The sequence below is a fragment of the Cygnus atratus genome, chromosome 1 (assembly GCF_013377495.2).
Source record: "Cygnus atratus isolate AKBS03 ecotype Queensland, Australia chromosome 1, CAtr_DNAZoo_HiC_assembly, whole genome shotgun sequence".
Classification (NCBI taxonomy): domain Eukaryota; kingdom Metazoa; phylum Chordata; class Aves; order Anseriformes; family Anatidae; genus Cygnus; species Cygnus atratus.
Window position 1 is genome coordinate 140834744 of NC_066362.1, and position 25252 is coordinate 140859995.

At 45.9% G+C, this 25252-nt stretch overlaps 2 protein-coding genes across 4 annotated transcripts in view; both read left to right on the forward strand.

Moving 5' to 3' along the window:
- Positions 1-17071, forward strand: part of NPAS2 (neuronal PAS domain protein 2) — a 99782-nt gene extending 82711 nt beyond the window's left edge. For 2 of the 3 annotated variants that reach the window (XM_035558001.2, XM_050715509.1), the window contains exons 16-21: positions 4954-5100; positions 11076-11270; positions 11783-11961; positions 12927-13019; positions 14248-14434; positions 15635-17070. In XM_035558001.2, coding sequence (XP_035413894.1) covers positions 4954-5100; positions 11076-11270; positions 11783-11961; positions 12927-13019; positions 14248-14434; positions 15635-15808 — 975 coding nt within the window. In that variant the 3' untranslated portion in view covers positions 15809-17070. Of the gene's footprint in view, positions 1-4953; positions 5101-11075; positions 11271-11782; positions 11962-12926; positions 13020-14247; positions 14435-15634 lie in introns of all 3 variants that reach the window. The other variant, XM_035558000.2, reaches the window with a different exon arrangement.
- Positions 17072-19312: 2241 nt separating this feature from the next.
- Positions 19313-25136, forward strand: RPL31 (ribosomal protein L31). The gene is made up of 5 exons (XM_035557997.2): positions 19313-19419; positions 19988-20104; positions 21522-21647; positions 24424-24536; positions 25064-25136. The coding sequence occupies exons 2-5, from the start codon at positions 19998-20000 to the stop codon at positions 25093-25095; spliced, it is 378 nt and encodes a 125-aa protein (XP_035413890.1). The 5' UTR covers positions 19313-19419; positions 19988-19997; the 3' UTR covers positions 25096-25136.
- The last annotated feature ends 116 nt before the right edge of the window (positions 25137-25252 follow it).

Consider the following 25252-nt stretch of genomic DNA (forward strand, 5'->3'; position numbering starts at 1 on the left):
ATCCCTTCAAAATCAAGGCTACAATGAGAATTAAAAGCAAAAACTAACAAAGACACTCCTAAAACACCCGTTTGGCTTTGCTGAAGCACAACTAGCCAGCAGCAAAAGGCACACAAGTTCCACAATACCTATTCTGTGGGTGTGCTAGCAACAACGAGGATGTCGCTAGAGACAAAATCCTCCACTGAAATCTGTGAACCCACATCTCAAGTGTGGGTGATGGCCCAAAAGGCCAGTGTTTCATTTGCAGTGGATTTTGAAGGAGTAAATTTGAGTACCGTGTTCTCATCTCATTGTTTCTGCCCTGTGGTCATGTTGTGATGAATATCTATCTCATCATCCTCTGATTTTAGAAATGATAGAGTCCTGGACCTAAGCTGCTTCTACCTCTTGTACACTGTACTCCCTCGCAAGATATCAGAGTTTCTTCCTGTAGCATATAAAACATAAAAAGTCCTGAGGATCTCTGCTTTTAAATAACAAATTCTCATTTATCTTTTGTGCTTAATATTCTTTTCACGACTCCACACTGGCATGCAGTGAAGAAACAGCATATCAATTATCTGCTCTGAGCAGTCGTTTTCTTTTACAGATATTCCTCTCCTTTATTCATTAATGCATTTCCAAACATCAATTAGTTTATTTATTATAAACCTGTGCATGTTCTGCTTGACTCTCTTCTACTTCCCTCCCTTCTCTACCAAAGCTCTTTCTGGAGAGATGCTTTCCAGTTGTTTACCAAAAACCCTGCCTCCCCACCCCTTCCCAATAAAACACTTGCTGGTGCTCCAGCTCCGTTTCTTCCCAGTGCCGTTCAGTTGCATGGCCAATCCCCCAGCAACCCTCTTCTTGACCAGCAGCAAAGCTCGGTCACTCAGCAGTGACTTGGAGAAGCTCAAGCTGGAGCTCCACTTCTTGTGAAGCAGGAAAACAGCACCACAAACCCACATCCTGCAGCCCTGTGGGAAGGGCACGCCAGTGCAGGAAGAGCCACAGAAGCTGCTGCCCGCTGGCTTTTTGCTCCCCACCCTCAGGTGAAGGACTCACCAGACACACAGATGCTTGAGCCTGTGGACCTTTAGGGCCCCAGCACGCTGATGAGAGTCCTTGTGGCAAACATCCCAGCCCCGGGCAGCAGCATCTGCAGTGAGCAGCCAGTGCTCGCCTCGGGCTCCATATGCTTGAACTTTGGTTTTGTTTCAAGCAAATGCTGTGTGAGTTTTGTCTCAGCCAAAATACAGTTTTAGACCCCGACCTGCCTATCTGAACGAACCCTAAAGCACAGTCCTAGGTGCTGCCTGAATGTAAATGGTTTGCTTTAAACCAAGTGCTCCCTATTAGAATATTTGTTTGTTTGTCTCCTCATTGTAATAAATTAAAATCCCCTACAACACAGCGGATGTTGATGACTGAATAATAATCAGCACTAATAATTCTGTTTGGGATTGCGCAGGTGTTATTCGGAAAACAACAACCACAAACAAGTTGTTCAGTGAGCTGCAAAACTAATGAAACCTGGTTTCCCAGGAACTGGCGTGGCAGGAGGGGAATGAGCGGGTCCCTCTCGCCGCTGCTCAGCTAGAGCTTTCGTGGCTTTACGGCAACCTGGTGCTCTTGAGGCTCTCGCAACTCTCTCGCATGTCTCTAGCACCGGCCAGAAGGATCGGAAGCTGGAAGGCAGAAGGAAATGAAAGGTTCATTTCTTTAGGAAACCGAGCTAAAAAATAAATAGGGTCTCTTGCCTTTACCCAGCTACCTATTTTCTTGAAACTTGTAGGAACAGAATGTCTTCAAGGTGCCCAGCTCTCCTGTTGATCACATCTCTGATGGGGACCGTGCCAAGTGCTCACACCCAACATGTGCCAGTCCCACTCCCTGGGCTGCATGAAAAACTCATTTTTTATTTTTATTTTTAAGGGAGCAGACTAAAATTACTGCTTTGTTATTATTATTTTCCCTGAACTAACACACCTTGGTTAAACTGGCGATCCCCTGCAATTATAGATATCTCACCAGTTGAGTCTTTCCAGTTCGTACCTGGAACGCTGAGACAGCTGTAACATGCACTTTTCTGAGGATCCCACAGAAGTTTGTAAATACCTTAGTGAGACAAATATCAACCTCATCTGATGTTAATGGCAGACTTAAAGCTGTGCAGTGTTTTCTGTGGAACATTTTGAGTCAAGCTCTTTTAATGCATTATACAATTACAGATTTCTTCCTTAATTGGTAAAACAGTTAATGATCTTGAGATAAATACTCTCTTGTGCAGGTCAGTTGCTGTTACTGTCTCATTGTACAAAAACAATAGAAGCTTTGTAATCACAGGGGTCACTGCTAGAGTTATCAACAAACTTTGGTTTCAGAGAGGAAAAGGGAAAAAAGTAAAAGAGAGTTCCTCATCCTCTTCCTTAGCAACTCTCATTCTAGTAGACCATATAATTGTTGTTGCTGTCAAGTGTATTAATATGAAAGGAACATGAAGAAGAAAACACAAAGACAATACTAGGTTATATACTGAATATTCAGTATACATATTCAATACTGAATATGCTGAATATAAGAAGGTGATAAAAAAAATCATGGAATAATGATCTAAAATCAACAGCAATACATTTTTGTGTGCAATATTGAAAAGCAAACTCATATTTAAAACTAAGGCTTGGACATGGAAATCATTTCTTATTGAAGTATAAAATTATTATGAAATTTTCAGCTATAAGATTCCTTACATTCATTAATTGAGGAAAACCAGGTTCCTTTCCCAAGGTCTCTTCAAGGACGTCACATGTTAACGAGAAGTTTGCCATCAGCAAGCCAGGCAGTCCAAATGAAGCTTTTGGCTAAAATTTTTTAAATTCCTTTCAGATAAAGACTCTTTTAGTGACTTCAGAGTAGACCTCAGTAACAGAGTTAACACAGAGAATTAGGTTCCAAGACCTGGCTTTCTAAAAAGTCCTTCTGTACAGACCCACATTAAAGCAGGACATGGCTGCATTTAACCTAGTCAAGCCATTGCTACATTGCATTATTCCACTCCTAAGACCAGGGTGCCCAGGTCTCTTCTGAAACACGGAACGGGGCTTGAGCAAGCAGAGCAGGCAGCCCCTTGGAGTCACTTACCTCCGTTCCCAAACATCAGAGGTTTCCACTCATCCATTACTCAGGTTAATGCTTTCTGTGTGGAATAGAGAAAGAGCAAGAACCAGCTCCGAGCTCTCCCCTTTAACACCAATTAGAAGCAACACCAACTTCCCATCAGGAGCTTTGACACTGCTCTAGGAGAGGATGGGGCTGCAGGTGACAGTGCTGCTGACAACCGTGCCAGAGGCAACGTGCTCACATTATCTCCTTGGGTAGATCATGCAAGCTGCAAGCACTCGCAGATGTCTTTCCCACTGAAGTGGGCTCTGGGGGCCTCCAGAGCATCGGCATGTGACACCTTGGTAGCCCTCCTCTCCCCTAACCAGTGCTGGCAACCAGCCTCCCCTCAAAGTGGCCACACGAGGAAATTCTTTGGAGGGTGACCTCCTGAGCTGGGCTGGAAAGACGCCTTCCAGCCGTGTAAATATAAATAAACCCACTGAAGTTCTCTTCCCTTCTCACCTGAAGGACATTTACACAGAGATTTCAGCTGTTTTCCAGAGGGAATGTGAAGGTACTTTCATGTATGTAGCTGTTGCAAAGCAAGCGGTTAGCTGATACAAATCTGACGTGTCATATTTAGATTTCTCTAAGTACCCAGAAATTTCATTCATTTGTACAGTGTTGCTAGCACCAGAGCGCTCCTTTTTTCCCTTCTTGTTACCATTTTTGTTTCCCTATTAAAAAAGTGAAAGCCAGAAATGGTGTAAGCAAGTGCAACTCCATTAAGCAGGAAGGCTCCAGCAGCTTGCATCATTTCACCCCCAAGAACAGAGCCGCGAAAATGACCACAGGAACAATGTGCCGTCTTCAAGTCATGCAAGTCATAGCAAAATGTTTTCTTTTATTTATTTTTTGCCTGGATGCTCCCAGAACTGCATGTTTCCAGAGGCATCTTGGATGCCCTGATTACTGAAATGCTCACAGAACTTTTTTGAAGTATTACACCATGCTTTTTTCTCAGTGTGTTTTTTTTTACTTTTGGAATATGAGATCATGCAAAGCAGTGATTCCAAAGCCAATTAAAGTAATAATTAACTTTGGTGGACTTTGAATCATGGCTGTAAATACCAAATAAAGCTAGGAATTTGTTGCCATGCTAGTCCCCTCCATGCTTATGGAGTGATTCTGCTTCGTGCAAGGCATTGCTGCTACTGGAGGCTGCACTTTCTTCTTGACCCTTATTAGCAATCTCCATTTTGTATTATTATTTAGAATAGCCTTTCTCCCACTGAGCTGGGCTATTTATTTTATGTCACGTATAAAAATAACTTAATGAGTATTTCTCGTACCCTGGCCACTACTCAGATGCAGAAATGTAGAAAATATTTACTGTGGTCAGCTGTTGCGTGATCACGTAGTAAGTAATCAGCAAAATAAACCATTGCAGCACTGCTATTTCTCTGAGGAAAAAGGAAAGTGTTGATAAAACACATTTGGAATACGCAGCTCTGCCATGCTAAGGACTCCAAACTACATGCTAATAATAATAATGCTCTCATTTGCCACCGAGTTAAGATACTCTTGATATTTTAAAGCAGCATGCTCTCAAAAACAGGCATTCTGATAATTCTCTAACAGAACAGGGTCAGTTGTAAGAAGATCACTATAACTGAGGCAATTTAATATATGTGCGTAAAATTGGAAATAGAAAAGATTTATCTCTGCCTAGACGTTACTATATTACAAACACGTACTTTATTCCTTTCACTGTGCTTTACAATCAAGAAACCAATGACTTCTTTCAAAATAATGTCATACTGAGGCCCATTTCTATTATAAAGACTGATTTTTCCCTCTTTTTTTCAGTTCTCAGCACAGTTTAGCATGTTCCAGACCATCAAAGACCAGCTAGAGCAGCGAACGCGGATCCTGCAGGCTAACATCCGCTGGCAGCAGGAGGAGCTCCAGAAGATACAGGAGCAGCTCTGCCTGGTCCAGGACTCCAGCGTGCAGGTGGGTTACTGCTGGGAGGGGCAGAGCATCCTCTCATGAAGCACTTGATAGGGCTGGCATCTTAAAATTAGCTGCAGGGTCCAGGACATGAGAAATCTGGCTCATCTGAATGGGGATTTTGCCCTCTGGAAGCCTCTTGAGTAGCCTACATAAAGATTAAGAGCTTTTTGGAAGAAGAGAAGGAAGAAATATCTCAGCCTTATGGGGGTGAGAAGATTTTGGGTCCTTTACAGAAGTATTTTAATGCTTTATATACTGAGTCTTCAGAATGAGCAGCTGTAATGGAACAGTGTTCACATTTGGACTCAGCACTGATTACGTCTCTCCAGTTCATTAGCTTCCAGCCATTCACTGCATGCTTCGTGGGGGCGTTGCTGATGCTCAGTATCACGTCTGTCCAGCTCTCCCTTAGCCAACAGCTCTCCTTCAGGCACTCTCCAAGTGCTCATCTCTTTTAGATCATTCGCTCCCTGTTTTCCTGGCCTAGACACTGAGCACAGGAGATGAATTCCCTTGTCATGTTTAAAAAAAAAAAACACAAAAAACAAACACCTCTGCTCAAACCTCTGTTCATTTGTTTACACCTGGGAGGCATCTGAATTTGTTCTTCACAGGACCAGCTCAAGCCTTTAGGGTGAAGCAGCCTGAGGCTGCTGTTCTTGTGTCTTTGATACCTTCTACACAGAGCTAGTACAGTACCTGCCTTGTACTGCCCCAATGTCTACCGCACCCCATGAGTAACAGTGAGTGCAATTTAGCACATCTCAGGTTTCATTTAACGACAAATGGAGAAATCATCCAGTTTTATGGAAGTTTTCTGAAAGCTGGGTGATTACTGCTCTGTTCCTCATAATGTAACTATAAATACCGGGTTAAATGACCCTTGCCAGAAATGTTGCACTGGGGACCCACTGTGAGCATTGTACTAACAAGATTTTTTAGAAGACAAGCTCTGTCACATAAATGAATGTCTCAAAGAACATTTTAAGCACAGGATGAAAACCTGGGACCTGCTGAGGCCAGTGGGAATTTTGTTCCCGACTTGCACAGAAACAGAATCTCACCCATCATCGACACCTGTGAACACACAGTTCACATATTAAAACAAATTTGGATTGTACATTTAGGCAATTAAGGGATCGGTGAAGCCAAATTTGAAGCTTTTCCACCCAAGTTGCTGCATACGCACTGCTATAAGACAGCACAGCAGTGGTGGGTCCCAAAACCAGGACTCCCTGTTCCTGGTACCATATAAACATATAGGTAGACCAGGTTTAATTTCAGTGTATTTCTTCTACTGGTTCTGCACTGACTCTGAATAACGGAAAGGGAAAGTCTGCAATTAACTGCCCTTCAGTTCAGAATCATGGTATGTGTCTGAAAGCTATTATTGTTATTATGAATATCAAGAGACGTGATATTCCCACTTCCTCTCCTTTTAATTGAGCAAAAGCCATTACTCTCTCCCGGTGAAGTCTTCAACATTCAGATACACTGATTCCCCCAACCCCCCCTTTTTTTTTTAAATAGTTCAGGCAAAAATAGAAAGTCAGAGCACATTCTTATATGCGGGAAAGGGATTTTATTTTTATATAGTCATCTTCCATATGCATTAATAACCCAAAGACCATGGGACAGATCCTCAGCTGTGCTCACGGGGAGCCCAAGCAGAGAGAAGAGGCCCAGTGTGTAAATGGTAGGCCCTGTACTGCCTACCCCCTACTGCTTTGTAGCTCTGAGATTTGGATCATTTGGATCATTATTTGGGTGATATGCTCCCCCACAAGGACTGTGCCAGGTTGGACCAAGGAGAACATATTTTCAGAGCACTGCAAGATCTCTGATGTCAGTAGTGATCATTTCCCTGCAAATGCAGCACTGAGAGGCAGGGGGGCTGGAGGGCAGCTCGGAAATGTGGGGGCTGCCTATCAGCCTGAGGGGGCAAAGCTGGATGGGGAGGATCACTGTCTGTCATCTAAGTGCCTTTCAGCCCCCCAGAACAATCACACGAGACAGTGAGCTGTAAGAAGTCACGCTGACTTGGAGTGGGGCCTTTTCCTTCTCCCGCTTTCTTTAGATTAAAAAAAAAAAAAAAAAAAAAAAAAAAGAAAACCAGAAATTACTGTGCCATTACAGGAAGGAGTGAGACCAGGAATTAGCTTTGTCTTACTTGGCTAGAGGCAATTTGAAATAAAGCCTCACATTTTCACATGTAGCACTTTTGTGACTCACAAGAGGTTAGGAGTAAACTGTTAAATCAGAAATCTAACCGCATGCTTTGCTGAACAGATTTCATCATTCAAGGAGCTGAATGTCTGCAGACATCGATCTGTGTCTATTATCAAGGCTACAAAGCATAGTGGCAAGCAGAAGAGCCTTACTATTGAGCGAATTTCTGGTCCTTTTAATATTCCGCGTAGAGAATGGGGCTGTGCAGGTTGTAAGCATGGGGGAGTGCCGTGTGCTGGCTGCAAAGGGGGAAGCATTCTATCATTTTCCCTCTTTAGCTCATTTATTAGCATATCTTTCCCCCCCCGGCTCCCTCCCTTCCACACAGAAATGTACAGGTAGCTCTGTGGAGAATTGAGCCCCATTTCCATTTCCTTCAGAGGTCTTCAAAACTGTAGTGCAGCAGTCCACCAAGAAACGCTTTCCCAACTGGACAGATGTTGAGCACAGTCGTCTGCATTTGTCGCTATTTCCAAGAGCCTTGTGTGATGAAAGACCAAACTAGCAGGAGGGCTGTGGGCCCTGAAGAAGAGTGTTCAAAACCCCATTAAATCTCCGGTACTGCTTTTCCTGACAAATGAAAGCATTAAGGGCGGCAGCACCAAGAGTAACCTCAGAAGTCTGAAGGATGCCGTGTCTGTGCCAGATTTGAACAGTCTAGCTAATGAATTGTGGATGGAGAGGAAAGCAGAAACAAGAGCTGAGCCTGACCAGCTTGCAAGAGCTGCAAATGAGACCGTCCATTGCCACCCATGATTCACAAACCAGTCTCCCTTCGAAGTCCATGAACCTCAGATTCCCAGTGCTGGTATTTTACATAAGGAGTCTTCCCTTCTCTAATGATGAGCCTGAAGGTTATCACCACCTGATTACCCAAGGAGCAGGAAGAGTCAATGAGCTGTCTCCCCCACAATGTCTTGCCAATGCGATTCACCCATTAGCTGCAGGGACCGTCTATCTCGGGATGAGGGGGCAGCTGTGTCAGAGGGTCCCTTCCCTCCCTCACAGCTTTGCTGTGTATCTTAACAATCTGGCCAATTAAAAAATATTTATAAGATGCTTCACTGGCCTTGCAGTCCACAAAATCAGCTGTGAGACGTGTCGTTATCGGCAGCGCAGTTAGGAGGCTGCTAATTTATCTGCTTGGATTTGCTCAGACTGAGAAAGATTTTTTTCTTTATTATGGGGTTTCTGTTGCTATTTAAAGCTTCAACATTTTTGTGCTTCAGAGGAATTCAGGCAGGACTGTCACGAAAGAGACGCATAATGAAAAAACACTGTTTTGTACAAATGAAGTACATTCTTGCTTTCAGGCTTACTTGCAGGTAGCGACTCCCCACTTCGATCCTCTCTTAGGTTAACTCTTTTCTTGATTAGGTGTCTTGAGCCTTCCAGTTCTGTGGGGACATGGGTTAAATGGCACCATTGCTTCCTGCCCTGAGCTTGTTTTTCCCCGACATTTGTGTTCTGACAGTAATAATGCTGCTTTGGCCATTATAACGCAATGGAGAGCGTCCCTAGATACGAAACGCACGTAGGTCTCTCAGGGTATGAACACATAAATAAAAGGAATTGGTTTACTGTGATAAACTTGGTTGTAAATTTATAGCATGCTAGCTGCCAACCATTAGCCGTGCGCTTTCCTACCCAGTGGCGCACACTGGTAATTGCAAAGTAGGTTGCTCTGCTTTCTTTCAAGAATAAGCTACTTGGCCTTTGCTTCAAAGTAAGGCATGCACACAGGCAGCTCCCTGCAGAGTAAGTCATTTGCTGCAAGTCCCCACCCTGCCCAACATTTGAATTGATGGATGTTGAGTTTGCATTGGATGAACTTGGTATTTCGCCAGCACTGTGTGCCTTGTACAGGGAGGATGCTTAAGATATTGCTCCTTACGGTCTTAGTTTATGCTGATCTTCCAGAAACAGTGGGCTCACATCCCACATGACATTTTTGAAGCACACCACTTGCTTTACCTGTTCTGAATGTTACATTAAACATTTCATATCAATGGAGACCAATGTCATTGCTAGAGCTAATCAGGTTCATTTACCGTACATGTTCAAAACTTAGCTTCTATATACAGAAAATAAACAAGAAAATGAATTTTCATAACTTCTGCCTTTGATTTATTCATAATAAGACCTATTTACTTGGCAGAAGTTGCAAGACCATCTGTCTTTCTGAAATGTAATGGCTCCAAACTCTGTGAGCACTGTTTTTAAAAGAAAACACTCAGAGCTAGTTTCAGACCTACTGCAAGCAGACACAGCTCTGTTACTTGACCCATTTATTTCTATCAGACATCTTTGAGGTGTAGTTAGTCTACACACCTGAAACAAGACATTGCTTTAGGTCCATTAACATTTTCATTAATTGCCCACCTCTCTCTGCTGATTAATGTAACTGATTAACGTGAGCTTTGTCTGTAACTCAATTCTGAGTCAAGTCTTGGCACACAGAGATTCATTACAAATTTATCATAGTAAATTAAAAACTGTGTTTTAATAGCTAGATATATAAGCACAAATATGATGGATCAGCCCATACTTCTGTGGAGAAAAGCAATGCATTGTGCCGCTTCTTTAGAGAAAGGTGCGGGGTTTTCTTCCAAGAGAAATTACAGGGGACATGATAGTTTAGGGAATTGCTAATACAGCAATAAGTTGCGGAAAGGTGTACTAATTACTGGGTGTACCTCAGATGTACTGCTAGGCATGAGACTGATGGATGAGTAATGAAGAAAATAATTGTGATTCTGATTTCATTTCAGCCTTAAGTAGCTCCACTTAAAATAATGGAGTTCCACACTTGTAGAAGTGGTGTGAAATCAGAACCAGAGCCAAAAATGCCTTCAACTACCTGGGAAGTGTCGCTTTGTACAGTCCTTGGTGGCAAGAGAATAGGTTTGAAATATTGCAAAGATAGCTTGTAGCATTAATAATTAATAGTTTTAAAAGGTGCCTTTTTTCTTTTGTATGGCTCTATTGAAAGAAATAGCCTCTAGAAAAGCAAAAATATTCCAAAGCCCTGCAACTTTTAAAGAAGAAAGACTCTTCTTGCAATGCAAGAATGGAGAGCGTATCATTTACAGAAACACTAACAGAGGGGCTGCTGGCTCTTTTGTACAAGTCAAACACAAGGCCTGATTAGGAAGAACACCAGGTGACAGCTACCTGACGGAAAATCAGATAAATGACAGTGACGGTCTGTTTACACATCTTCTCAATGATAAGGACACAGCCATTCAACGCGGTCAACTCTGGCCTGGCTGTGGCCTCATTAAATACACTCAGTGACCCAACTGTATAGAAGGTGTTGAATTTTCCGAGACAAATTCAAAAGCAGCCTTGCCTGAAAGGCAGCCTGGTTTGTTGAAAAGAGAAATGAAAGGATTGAAAAGACATGGAGTTACTCCCAGCTCTCTGGTCGGGATGCCCCAGAACACGGTGAATGTACAGCGAACTGCTCTCACGAGGGCTCTGCCTGCCCCGTGGAGAGAGGGCTTTTACCTTCAGGACACATTTCACAAGTAATGAATGCATTTTCAGATGAAGAAAGAAAGAAACCAGAGACAGCAGAACTGTTAACGTAGGAAAGAAATGTGATTTCCAATTAACAGTAAATGTGTGGTGAATTCCGAGCTGTGATGATTTTATTTTAGAACATATCTTTGGTTTTATTAGTAACCTTCATTATCCGTGACAGCTGGGCTATGTCAATAAAACGACCCCCTCTTCTTTTCCAGATGTTCCTACAGCAGCCAACGGTGTCCCTGAGCTTTAGCAATATTCAGCAGCCAGAGCTGCAGCAGCTACAGCAGAGGCCAGGGGTCGTTTCTCAGCAGCAGCTTGTCCCCAGTCCTCAGCTCCCCGGGCAAATTGCATCTCCGCAAACACCAAACCAGCAAGTACTGAGAGAAGCAAGTGTGATATCGAGCCAGGTAATCACTTCTTTGACTAGAGGAGCATTTAATACGGAAAGAAGATGCCGAGCTGTTACTGAACAAGCTAGTGAAGTCATGTCAGTCCTGCAAATGTGCCTTTCCCTTTCCTTCCCTAGGAAAAAGTTTGGGTTCAGGTATTTGTAAATGAGACCTGTGAAAGCAAGTAGGCTTGGCACAGGATTTTTGTCTTACTGCAGGCTTCTTGGCATTTCCAGTCTTTGTTCTTCCACCCACCTGTTGTGCCTCCCTTCTCAGAAAACCTAGCTCTTATTTCTGTTGCCTGGGCATGTGGCGAATGTAGCGGCACCATTAGCTTCAGACCCCTCAGCCGTAGCGTTTAACCTCCCACACACCCGCATTAGCATGACTATTAAAACAAAAACTGGACAAATAGGAAAAAAAAAAAAACACACAGCTTTTCCTTTTGTAGGGTTCATTGCCATCACAGGGCTTTCACAGCGGGGCTAACCAGGCCTCACCCCAATCCGCCTCTCCCCGCTCTCTTGCAGGGCCCAAAAGCGGTGAGGAGCACAGAGCTGGCACCGGGTGGTGGCCGTCCTCTCCGCACCTCGGCCCCACCGTTCGGCCCCGCCACGGCCCCTGCAGCCCCACCACCCCGCCGTGGCCCCGGCCCCGGCCCCGGCCCCGGCCCACCCGCCGCCGGCTGCAGCCACGACCAGCAGCTCAGGTAGGGCGGGACACGGGGGGGCGCCCAGGTGGCCACCATCTTGGGCTGCCCTCAGTGGGTGGGTGAGGGACAGGGTGAGGAGGACGATGGCATCTGCACCAGCATCAGAAATGGTGTGGCCAGCAGGACGAGGGAAGTGATTGTCCCTCTGTACTCAGCACTGGTGACACCGCACCTCAGGTGCTGTGTTCAGGTTTGGGCCCCCCACTACCAGAAGGGCGTGGAGGTACTGGAATGCATTGAGAGTAACAAAGCTGGTGAAGGGACTTACGAGGAGTGGCTGAGGGAGCTGGGGTTATTTAGTGTGGAGAAAAGGAGGGGAGAACTCATCGCTCTGTACAGCTACCTGAAGAGGTTGCAGCGATGAGGGTGCCGGTCTCTTTTCTCAGGAGACAAGTGACAGGACCTGGGGAAGCAGCATCAAGTTGCTCCAGGGGAGGTTTAGATTGGATATCAGGAAGAATTTCTTCATGGAAAGGGTGGTCAAGCTTTGGAGCAGGCTGTCCGGGGAGGTGGTGGAGTCACCATCCCTGGAGGCAGTTAAGAGATGTGTGGACATGGCACTAGGGGACATGGTCTAGCAACGAACTTGGTAGTTTAGGCGGATGGTTGGACCTTGAAGGTTTTTTCCAACCTACATGCTTCTTTGAACCAAAAAGATGACAGATACTCAGGCAATATGAGCCATTCCCACTGAAACCAGCAGGAGCAACAGAAATTTCCCTCTCCTGAAATCTAGCAGCTCAGAAGGACACCCAAGTGACCAGGTCTGAAGGGCACGGCCCCAAACCTCCACCCAGCACCGCCCAGGAGGCATCTGCTACAGCCCAGAGCTGAGGTTACATCTCCTAATGCTCAGTCTTGCGCTGTGCCTCCAAAAGCATCCTTTGTCAGTTTTCAAAATGTGGCATGTGTATGGTCCTTCTCTCACAGCAGTATCACTTTTTCTTTTTTCCATGTGCAAGACTGTTGCTCAGCCAACCTATTCAGCCAATGATGCCCGCGTCCTGTAATGCAAGACACCCTTCAGACCTCAGCATGGCTGGATCCCAGGCTAAGTATGTGACTTGTCAAAAACACCAAAGTTGCTTTTGAGGGGAAATAGCATTTTTTAGTAAGACGATGAAGTAGTTATAAATACAGGAGCACGTTACTGGGCCGAGCCTGCCTTCTAGTGTCAGGGTCAGCCTCATCTTTATTTTTTCTTTTTTTTTTTGTCTCTGTCCTTAATTGTGAACTGCCAAAATGATAATGTTTGACCATCATTAAAGCGATTCTGTATGTTACCTCAGGAATGTAGGTATTCAGCGCTTTTCTTTTCAAACATCACTGTTGCTGCTTAAGATTACCTTGAGTTAAAACCTCCAACTTAACATACTGATCTGCACTTGACATCTGCTTTTAAGCTTCTAAATAAAAAAAGGCCGGAATTTCAAAGATACACCTCCCGTTCACATATTCTGCCCGACTCACAGGACGCTTTTTTTGGAGCTCACATGCTTGTATAAGTACCCAAATCTTACCATTTCTGACCAACCCCTAATTTTGAACAGCTGTTTAACAAACACACACCACACTATGATCTCATCACCCTTTACAGGACAAACAGAATTAGGCTGGGTTGGCAGTAGCTTCCTTGTGGTTTTACCCACAGCCTTCCACAAAACAAAAAATATTTGGGTTTTGCTGTGCAAAAGTAGACTAGCAACAGAGGCTGAGTATTTTGTTTCTGGCTCATCCCCCAGTCCAGAGGACTTCTAGAGACTTCTTCTGGTCCTACAATGTGGGTCACAGCTATGGGAACTGCTGACCGTACTTGGCAATGTCTACGAGGAGCTTAAAAAGTAATCAACCCTAGCCATCCTGCAGGAGATTACCATCCCCACAGGCAGTCGTATAGAAGCACAGGCAGCAGAACGGGGAACGTGTCTACTTCTCAGCTGCTGCAGTTCAGAACTCAGCTTATTAATACAAAATCAAAGGCCATGTGTTTTAATGAGCCTGGGATGTGAATCTGTGGCTGAAGAGAAGACATGCATAAACCAGAATCTGTAATGAATCTAAAATGTGGTCTGGGTTTTGAGGTGAGATGTATTCTGCCCTCCAAGTCCAGCTCATGTACGGTGTTAAGCCAATGCTGCTGGTTTTCATGCGTGCAGGTCTGATGCCCTGGAATCCTTTACTAAGAATTATTTATGAAGACTATTGATGCCCACCCCATATCCCAGGAGAAGGCCTTTGTTTCTACACGTTTGTTCTTGATGGTTTTACTTCTTTCTTCCACAGATACTCTCAAAACCAACAAATGTTTCAAAGTTTAGAAGTGCAGACTTCCAGCAGTGGCTCTCCAATCGTTCTGATGGGACAAGCAGTGTTAAACCAAGGGTTTGCCATGACACCTCCTTCCCAGCCATCCTCTCTGCCACCTATGCAACTCCAGCACCAACAGCATCAGCAACAACGCTACCTGCAGGTAGGGAAGGACAAAGAGGACGATGTATAAAACATAGTCACAGAATTATAAGGCAAACGGGCTGTGCAAACGGGGCCTGCAAGCCTTGACAAGCTGTAAGTTTCAGCGGGAGCCTGATCATGGCAGAGATGGCCATTTCAGAGGTAACTGAAATGTGCAAGACACTGATACGGTGTCGTGTACCCTTCCAGTATAGCAAGGGAGCAGTGAGAACAGTCAGAATATTTCAAAGGAAATTACTAATCCTGTACATTGGAAACATAATCAGATTATCCTGGATGTATTTAAAGTGTATTTCTAGATGGAGAAAATTGCTGCCTTTGGATTTATTCTGTACTCTTTATTAAGTACAAAATTTGCTTAGTTTACAAGTCAAAAGATGATTTTTAATTACCAGCACCAACATAAAATAAGATCGGGATCAGATATCCATATCCCTTCCATAAATTAACGTATTTCCTCAACTCCACAAGGCAAAGAAGATGAATTGGAGCAGATCACCTGGAAGCACCAGGTGATTTAAAGATATAAAAATACTGGTTTTTTTTACCTAATTCAGCACACGTAAAGCTAAGGGAAAGGGGGGAAAGGAGGTGTCTATTAACTCAGAAGGAGCTGAACTGAGTCTATAAAACCTGATCACATCTCCACTGGAATCACTGAAAGAGAATCATCGGCTTCAAATGATCACACCGAAAAACGAAATCCTTATCATAGCTGAGAATTAATGAAAAAACATGGCAGACACCATTCCCAGGCAAGCATCTGCAAAATTCACATCGACTTCAACACTACAATGTCGCACCCTACTGTAAACTCACAACAAGAAAGGGCTAGAAGGGGCCTCATGAGGTCCACTAGGATCCCCTGTGTTATTTCTGCTTCATTTCTGTCATCTAGCCTTGTCATTTCTGACATATTTGCTCAGCCTGTTCTTAAACAGGCTTTTCAGAATAACCCGCAAATCCTAGGCAGTGCATTCCTACTAGAAAACCTTTCTCAATGCCTAATTGTAATCTTCTTTGCTGCAATTTAAATCTGTTCCTTCTAGCATAGGTAGGCTAACCCCATGCCTAGCACACAGCCCCAGAGATAAAAGCCAGCAAAAAGAGTAATATTTTTAAGCACGCTGTACATTGAGGACGACGAGCTCTAACGTGAAAGAATCAAACAACACGGTGAATTTTATTTTATCTGTAGGTGCAAACACCAAGTTCTTTGCACAATGAGCAAACCGATTCTTTGCTCCTGCCACCTTACTCACCACAGCAAGGAAACATGGGGTATCATCAGGCACAGCAGCAGCAGCAGCAACTACCAAGAAGAAGCAATAGCTTATCAGAATCATCAAACTTACCACAGCCACTGCGATAGAGTCCCACCAGCACAATCAATGCACGATTAGCTTTAACCAATGGGCACATGGGGCAGGAGAGAATGACTCTGTACTTACTGTTTCGGCTTTCGCACAAGCCTTTCTTTCAGAGCTCTGTGACAGAAGGATGCCACAGGGCGCAGACTGCCGCACGCAGCGCACTTAGGGCACACAGGATCCAGTTGGCACTGTCTGGTGAGCGCAGTACGCACTGCGCAGAGCAGAACGAAGAGGAGCACCGTCCTGTGCAAACTCCACCATCACCGGCTGCACGGGAGGAGGAGTTCGAGCTCGGCGTGCCGCTCAGAAAGCTGTCTGGCAATTCCAAAAGACTGTTGACAGACACTTGAGGTACTTGGCCTTCACTGTTTCAGTTCTTCTTTTGTGTATGAAAAGCACTGCGTCAAAGGTCTATTGAGGAGAGAACAAGAGATTATTTTTATTATGATTATTGTTATTATTTTGCACAACTGCACAGAGGACAAAACCTAGGCACTTTCTGTAAAGAGAAGTTTGTTTCCTTATTCTTGTGGCCAAATTAGCACATCCAATGGAGAAGAAAGCCTGGTCATTGGTGAAGATGGTCTACAGCTCATAACTCTTGATTTAGAATCTGAAAAGTATTATGCAGCTTATCCTAACTGTTCTTCACAACTAAAAACAAAAAAACAAAACAAAAAAACAAAAAAACAAAAAAAAAAACACTGGACTGTTTTATATATACAAATTGTGATTGCAACGAAGAACTCAACTTGTAAGCACAATCATGCAACTCTCCCATAATACACGATGGATCCTTCTTCAAGCTAAATAACTCACTCACTGCAAGTCTCTGAGAAATATGCACTGTGTTTTGGCCCACTGACTCGGGATGCTGCAGACTATTACATATCTCTTTCATTATAACATTTAGGATTGAATTTTCCTTTGGGGGGAAAAAAAAGAAATGCACTTTTCGCTTTTTTTGTATGTTTTCTGTTGATATGTTTCTAAGAAAGATTTTATGTAATTATTAAATAAAAAGTAGTGTATTGTACAGCTGTTGTAATAATGACCTATTTCTATATAAAATAAAATTATATGGAATTATGTGGAAATTATTTTGTATATGAAATATCAACTCATTTCACAAGTATAAAGGTTGTGCTTGTGCTTTTTTGTGAGTGGATATTTTGTAATAAACTAATGAATTAGAAATGTTTCTGTGAAGGGTACTACTGTTTCATGCTATATACGACTCAAACTATTATTTTTTTCCATATAATGATGGACAGTGTCTTTATTTGTAGAATAAAATAAAATAGCCAAAAGGCTTTATTGCAGGACTTGCACACATTTTCCTGCGGCTGTTCAACTACGTGATTCACCTTAGATTTTATAGTATGAGCTACAGCTTTGCAAGGTGTTTGGCAACCAATTAACTAGAAACAAATATTATCCTACGGGATCTGTGATATGGCATAGGCAATGAGAACGATAGCTTAGGAAATTAAATAAGCTGCTGACCCAGACAGCTCATTTCTCATTCCCTTAAAACTCTGGTGGTCTTAGGCAGCTCTGTACTTCCAACTAGCCAGGTTTGGACTGGGACAAATATAGGGCACAACAGACGGTTTAGAGTGGTTTGACCCAGCGTATACCAGGGCTTTGACCTGTGTTCACGAAGCAGCAGCTTCACAATTTAAAGACATCGCTGTCCTGAGTTTTCTGATACTCCTGTGCTGGATTTGCTAACATGCCCCCACCACAGAGAGCCAAGTTCCCACTTTGGCATTTTGTGCAGACACTTTTTCACGTTAAATTCAAACTGACTGCAACTAAACGGAGCAGCCAATGTACAGGTCTGCTTTCCCTCTGCTGACTTTCTGGCAGAAGCAGCAACATCCAACAGAGAACAAGGTGGATAACCGGGTATCGTGTTCATCCGTCACAGCAAGATTGAAGGGATGGCTTCCAGAAGCCCCTCAGGGCATCCTGCAGCTGCCTGAGACATCCTAACCTTGAAGAGAGTGCAAACCGTACTGTCCTTCTCACACTTCTGTACCAAGGATCATGTCACAGGGCTGGTTTCCATGCCATAGAGGAACAATGGAGATAATTGGGCTGGGAGCTGGAAATGATGGAAGTAAACATTCAGAAAAATAAAAAAGGTTCACTTCAGAAAACTGAGTTCTGAAAAAAAATCTAAAAAAAAAAAGCTAAAAATCTCCCAGAGAAAACCTGCTGGTAAAATGACCCTGCTGCTTTCACAGTAAGACTGACTGGTAACACTGATTGGTACACAGGTATTTCAGTCCATACAGTCCTTGTATTTTATTGAAGGAAAATGAGGGGATCGAGTATCTGGTCTCTAAGAAAGTGTTTCTGCCAGTAGCTTTAGGCAGCTGTCTTAGATACCTGAGTTAGCAGGCTTGTCTTTAAGTTCTTACATTCGGTGAGGCAAGAGTGACCCCTCCAGATGAAGATTAAAGAGCTAAACCCTAAGGTGCTCTCACTTGATGTCTCAAGCAAATTCTCTCTTCCATTAACTATAGGCAAACCTTAGCACAGACACATCAGCTTAGTAAAGGCTAATTTCACAAATGCTGTCCACTTCTGTACAGACTTAGTTCAGGAAAGGGGAAGGGAAATCTGTCCATTTGTTCATGCAGGCAAGAGATGACGAAGGCACCCGAGCACCTGAGAAGAAATACCCATGGCAGTAGCACTTTGTGGGTCTCCATTACTATGATCGTGGAATCATTAGGGTTGGAAAAGCCCTCCAAGATCACCTGGTCCAGCCATCCCCCTGCCACCAATGTCACCCACTGAACCATGTCCCTAAGCACCACGTCCAACCTTTCCTCGAACACCCCCAGGGACGGTGACGCCACCACCTCCCTGGGCAACCCGCCCCAGTGCCTGACTGCTCTTTCTGAGAAGAAATGACGGAGGCCACAGGAAGAGAAACCTCCTTGGAGAAATCGTTTTATTCCCGGGGATGCTTGTGATACACCTGCATCTCTCCTGATTTTCAGTGGCTATGTCCAAAACAAGCTTAGCCTTGGGGCAAACACTTTTCTAAAGCCAGTGGTGCTGTAAGTAGTTATGAGGGAGAAGCTGTAAATATGGGGGGGGGGGGGGGGGGGTGTCTTCCGATACCACGTTTTAGTATGTTGTGTGTAAGGATTTGGTGCACTTGTGAGGGCAGATTTAGCTCAGTATCGAGTTTTTCGTGCTCTGCCTCACTTCTCTGCACACTTATTCCAGGTTTGGGTGACTGCGCTGGCTCCCCACAGCGTGCACACAGCCTGTCAGCGCAGTTTCGCACCCAGGGCTGCCCTGTCACCTCCTTTATCACACCACAGCACAGCCCCGGCCCCTGCCAGAGGAACCCGCAGGCGGCAGGAGCCGGGCAGGCGCCCTGAGGCGCCTCACAGGGCACCAAGGGCCGCGCCACTCTGCGCGCCCCCGCGGCGCCACGCGCGCCCCCGCTCCCCAAGGCGCGCCCCCGCACCCCCCCTCCCGCCCTTCCTTTAGCGCATGCGCAGTGAGCGCCTGCCGCCACCCGGAAGTGCCCGTGGCTCCCAGGCTGCCCCGCGCCATCCTTTCCGGCCCGCGCCCGGGCAGGGTAAGCGGCGCCGCGGGGCCGCCCGCCGCCATCCGCCGCCATCCGCCGCCGTCCGCCCGCCGCGGGGGCAGCCCCAGGGCCGGGACGGTGCCGGAGGCGGCCCTGGGCGCGGGGCGGGCCGGGGGTCCCGGCGGGGAGGCGGGGGCCGCCCGCATCGGGCCTGCGGGGAGCTGGGGGGGGGGTGCGGCCTAGCGCCGGGCTGAGGGAGCCCCGCCGGGTGCGGGGGGAGGCGGCGGGATCTGAGGGGGTTCCCGGGCACCGGCGTGTCCTGGCGGGCAGCCTGAAGGGTTTGGGAAGGCTGGGGCAGGAAGATGGGGGGGGGGGGGGGGCTCAGGGCGCCGGGAAGGGGCTGGGGAAACTCGGGGGGGGGGGGGGTCGCAGGCCTGTCACGGAGATAGGAAATGGGCTGTGGGGCTGGGGAGGTGCTGCTTAAACTGTGAACGCGATGAAACTCTGCGACCCCATCCGGGTTAATTAACGAGTGTGGGAGCTGTGTGACAGCAAGGAGCAGGGGAGCGTGGGAGGGATCGTGGCGTGTTTGACGTGTTTCTGCGCGGCTGCTTTTCAGCGTTGCTGAAATGGCTCCTGCGAAGAAAGGTGGCGAGAAGAAGAAGGGACGGTCTGCCATCAACGAGGTGGTAACCAGGGAGTACACCATCAACATTCACAAGCGGATCCATGGCGTGTAAGTTCTTGGGTTTTATCCATGAAATAAAGTGGCGCTTGGGACTGGGTTCGGTGGGTTTTAGACTGCAGAGGACTGGATTTCCTGGCCTTAATTTGCAGGTAGAGCTATTTATTTCTGCGCCCAAGTTGTCATCCTTTCCCAGCTGAAGTTTAAAATTTAGCCCATTATAGTAAGTTCTAGAAATTAAATACTGTTGTAATCAAATAATTGGATTTGCGCTTAGCTCTGGGTTGTGTGAGTTGTAAATTGGGGTATGATTTGAGGTGAACAATACTTGCTGGGTTTTGTGTGCGTTTGTGTAGGTGAGAGTAACTGACCCTGACAACACGCTGAGTCTTGTACAGCCACGTAGCAGCAGCACAGTGCTTGAGAGGAGTTGTGAGAAACTGCCTTGCCCTTTGATTCTCTTAACGCGTGTATGGTAAAGTCACGTGGAAGAAAACTATACCCAAGTCAAACCAGTTTGAAATTGCTGAAATTAACTTGGAGCAGGAGAGAAGTGAGACAGTGGACAGTTATAAAACCGTGGGTGAGGATGGGAGGCAGCGGCACCCTGACTGCTCATCATGCTTATCTTAATGCTGATGTTCCTGTTCTCAGGCCCTCCTGTGTTGGGGAAGCATGAGATACTGAGGGGTGGAATACTTTTTATGTGTAATCCATATCTCGCGTGTAATTACCCAGCCCTGGTTAATATCAAGTAAATACCAAGAGTTGTTTCTAAGTAATGCTGAGTGTAGCCCACTGTGGGGCCTGAGGCCCCGTTGTCCCTAGTCGTGTGTCCCAGCGGGGGTGTGTACAGCAAAACAGTCGCAGCGCAGCTCTAACCTTCCCCGTCACTGACAGTCTCGCAGAATGTGGCAGTTACAATGTGCACGAGACGAGCCGTGGTTGTGATACAGTTCTGGTGGGGCTTCTGGTGCGGTCCTTACGTGAAGGAAAAGAAACATCAAATCCCATTTAACAGAAGCTGTTCCCGGGAATAGCGTCGGTTTTATTTTGTGCTGTTTATTTCTGTGCTGATAAAGTTACTTCGAGTTTGTGTGAGCATTGCCGTGCTGCTTTTTTTTCTAGGCCTTTTAGTTAGGTCTCTGTGAAAGCTCTGATCTCTTCAGTGGTTGTGCAAGAAGCGATAGTGTGAACATATTAGAAATGAGACTTAAGATCTGGGTGGTCTTGCAGCTGCAAAATTTTACTGAGCTCATTCTGTGTAGATGTGTGTGGCTTCTGTTAGGCATAGGCCTGGAGGTGAGCAGCTACCTAAAGGTCTGGTCACGCCGTGATGCAGCCGAGGTTGCTGAACAAAATGACTTGTATCGTATGTTCAGAGAACATCACTGTTTGACTGCTGCAACGAATGTCCAGTGCTGACAGATCCCTGAAGTTCAATAAATGGCTCTCCTGTTTGCCCTAGGGGTTTCAAGAAGCGAGCACCGCGTGCTCTCAAGGAAATCCGCAAATTTGCAATGAAAGAAATGGGTACTCCTGACGTTCGCATCGACACCAGGTTGAATAAGGCAGTCTGGGCTAAAGGAATAAGGTACGTCTCGGCGGCTTTCTGCCTCGGGTGAGGGAGGACTTTAAGGGGTGGACAAATCTGTAGCCTTCTTGCTGTGCGTGCGTTTTCTTTGCAAACGCTTCCTTTCTTACAGGGTGTGTGCTAAGCTAAGCTTTTAGTCACCTCCGCGTTCTGGTCAGCTCCCTCAGTGACCTTGTAGCAAAGCTTCAGTAAGGTCTGGAGTTGAAAGACGTTCACTCTGCTTCTAGTAAGAAACCAAAGGGAGAAGGAATGTGGGTTTTGCACCAAAAAAAAAAAAAAGGGATTGGGGGTATTGTAGTACTGCAGTATCCCAATCCAACTGGGATAATTGCAGCAGGCAGGTTTTAGAAATTCGGTGATAGCTGCAGTCCCAGGCCGGGTACCTGGGACCTGTGAGGCGCCCGAACAGAGTTAGGTTTGGAAGCGCGGTGAGTTGGCAGGTGCTGTGCAGGGAAATAACGAGGTGTGTGTTAAATAGGGCCGTTAACCTTGTTTTGAAAGCACAAGTGGTAAGGTGCTTGGGGACCAAAATAGTACAGCTGTGGTTGATTTGCTGCCACAGAGGCAGCAGATTTGGGAGTTGACGTGACGTGTTAAGGTGGCCCAAAGGGTTTTATGAAAAGAGCGGGAGGAGTGGGACCTCTTACGCCATAATACAAAGTTACGTGACAGGGATTCCTACTGTAAGTGATGAACTGAGCACCCACAGGCCCTCGTTTTAAACCACGTGTTGTAGGAACCAGATGCCTAGGTCTAGCCTGTGCCATATGCACAGTCCTTATCTGGGGCTGTGCGCCTTGGCCAACCTTTCTCGCAAAAACAGAGCGGGAAGACGGGCCCAAGTCGGGTTGCTGTTCTCTGTCCTTGCTGTGAAGCTGTTGTGGTTCGTGCGCAGAGAAGTCGCAGTTGAGCCAGGTGACAGCGTACTCAGAGCTCAGCAGTGAGGCAGCTAACTAGGGCTTCTTTGCACTAACTTGTGGGAGCGCCTTCTGTGGAGCAGGAAGTCACCACACCTGTCTTCCCACTGTGAGTTGAACTGCAATTTTCACTCGTCTGGAGTCGCTAAGGTATGCGAAGCAGGACATCTTCCTCTGGGAGGGTCAGGAGAGGCCAAAATCACAGTGTCAGCCAGCGTGGCGGTCCGGGATCCAAGCGAAGTTGTGAGAAATGCTTTCGACTTCAGAAGGGGGTGAATTGAAGCAAGTTCCTGGGTCTTAATGTATGGATAAGAACGCTCTGTGCTAGATCTGATTTAGTAAGCGTGCTCCGAGAAGGTACAGCAAGGAGCAATTTCCTTCTCAAGTTGTGTGAAGTACTCAGAGCAAGCCTAGTCCAAAGCCCTGAGCTCATCTGAGGTAGGAGGTTACTCTAGAAACGGTGCAGACAAATTACTTGGTGCCTGCCCTCGGCGTCATGTTTTGTGCAGTATTAGGGGAGGACGTGAGGCTGTGACTTAGTGTCACAAAACCATCTCAGCAATTCAGTTGTGGTTCCGTAGCTGTTGTGAGGAAGAAATGTTGATCAATTGTATGCCCGTAAGTAAGATCTTGGTTGAGCTGTAATGTTTACTAAAATTGCACCCTGACTTCTGGCATACAGGCTGGGCAGTACTCTGACTCTTGACAGGGCACACAGGCTTTCAGGATAGTTGTGGGGTTATTTTTTCCCCTCCCTATTCTCTGTTCAGCAAAGAATGCCGGGCACAGGCACAGACAGGAGCCGAGTGGCTGGGGAGCAGCTCCTCAGAGAGGGCCCTGGGGGTGCTGGTGGCAGCAGGCTCAGCACGAGCTGGCAGCCAGAGGGCAAACCCCATTTTGGGGTGCATTAAACACAGCACAGCCAGCTGGTCAAAAGAGGTGGTTCTCCTACTGGATTTAGTGTTGGTGCAGCCTCACCTTGAGCGTTGTGTGCAGTTCTGGGCTCCACAATATAAAAAGGACACTGAGGTACGTGGAAGTGGAGGGCAGCAAAGCGGGTAGAAGGGCTGGAAGGCATGTGCTGTGAGGAGGCTGAGGACACCTGGGCTGTCCAGCCTGGAGAAGGGAGGCCGAGAGGCGACCTCAGTGCTCTCTGCAGCGTCCTGAGGAGGGGAAGCGCAGAGGGAGGTGCCGGTCTCTGCTCCCAGGACACACGGGAACGGCACAGAGCTGTGCTGGGGGGGTCAGGCTGGGCATTAGGGGAATTTCTTTCCTGTGAGCGTGCTCAAACAGTGGAATGGGCTTCCTAGAGAGGTGGTTGATGCCCCATGCCTGTCAGAGTTCAAGAGGCATTCGGATGACGCCCTCCAGCCCTGAAGTGGTCGGGTAGTTGGACTCGGTGGTCTCTGAAGGTCCCTTCCAACTGAGCTGTTCTGTTCAGCCAACACATGCTTGTTAGTAACGGCTTCTTGCTGATCACTCATGCTGTGCTCCACGATCATCTTCACGGTGTATCTCCTGGATCAGTGGTAGACTGATGGTGCACTCCTGACTCCACGCACCCACTATATTGTGGATTCATCTAACTCAAGGCCCGGTTAACTCTTACCTGCTCGCTTGAAAATAAAGAAGAAAGCTGCTCTGAGGCAAGCAGTTCAAACTGCAAGGCACAGGCTTTCATTCTTGTTATGGTGCTGAGACAGAAACAGAATTGACTCATCGTTGTCTTTTCACAAATAAGTGAAGCTTAAGAAATCAGGGAAGTTTGTAGCCGTGGAGCAAAGTCCTTTTTTCTTCCCTATTAACTAAAAAAAAATCAGTACGTAATTTATTGAAAACTAACGTCATCTTTGTTTTAGGAACGTTCCTTACCGCATCCGTGTGCGTTTGTCCAGAAAACGCAATGAGGATGAAGATTCCCCGAACAAGCTGTACACACTGGTTACCTACGTACCAGTCACAACATTCAAAGGTAACGCTGCGTGCTGTCTCTTTCTCCGCACCGTGTTGTAGTGAGCAGCTAGTGGAGTGGGACAGCTCCTCCTGTAGTACAGAACTGGGATGAAAAGCGTGCAGAAGGGGCCAAACAGCTGGCTTAACTTGCTCTGCTATAGAGAACAGGACTGCTAGCTAGCCTGATCAGCATTAAAACCCAAATAGAGAATTTAGTGAAATAATAGAAACGCGTAAATTTTGAGAGAATAAAAAACACTGACCGTAGCTGTTAGAGTGGTTTAAGGTTTGTGTTTTCCTATGTGAAGCACACCTGATGTTGAAAGCTCAAGCTGGTTGAGCCTTTCTGCTTGTCAGCTGAAAAGTATCCTGTTTGCAAAATAATTTAAGATGAAACTTTCATTTGTGCCTGTGCAGTTTGTTTTTCCAGAAGTAGATCAGCAAACTAGCTTTGAAACTGTAGGGAGACTTCTCTTGGGAAGACTTGCATATACATAAAGGGAATTGTCCTGGGAATAAATAATGATACAATTTCTTGTTCTGCAGGCCTACAGACAGTCAACGTGGATGAAAATTAAACTCATTTTAGTTACAATAAAACGATAAAAAGAAAGTTTAAGTCTTTTTTGTGTGTTGTCTGGTCTCTTCAAGCTGTCATTGATAAAGCGTTGAATTGAACAGGTGTCAGGCTCTTCAAACACCTTACTTCACTGGGGCATGTACGTAATGGTGTGA

What these genes read in the sequence shown, in the direction of transcription:
- RPL31 (XM_035557997.2), top strand. Translation starts at nt 19,998, where the DNA reads ATGGCTCCTGCGAAGAAAGGTGGCGAGAAGAAGAAGGGACGGTCTGCC. An exon ending in CACAAGCGGATCCATGGCGT is followed by an intron (nt 20,105 to 21,521) that starts GTAAGTTCTTGG and finishes TGTTTGCCCTAG; the next exon opens with GGGTTTCAAGAAGCGAGCAC. An exon ending in GTCTGGGCTAAAGGAATAAG is followed by an intron (nt 21,648 to 24,423) that starts GTACGTCTCGGC and finishes TCTTTGTTTTAG; the next exon opens with GAACGTTCCTTACCGCATCC.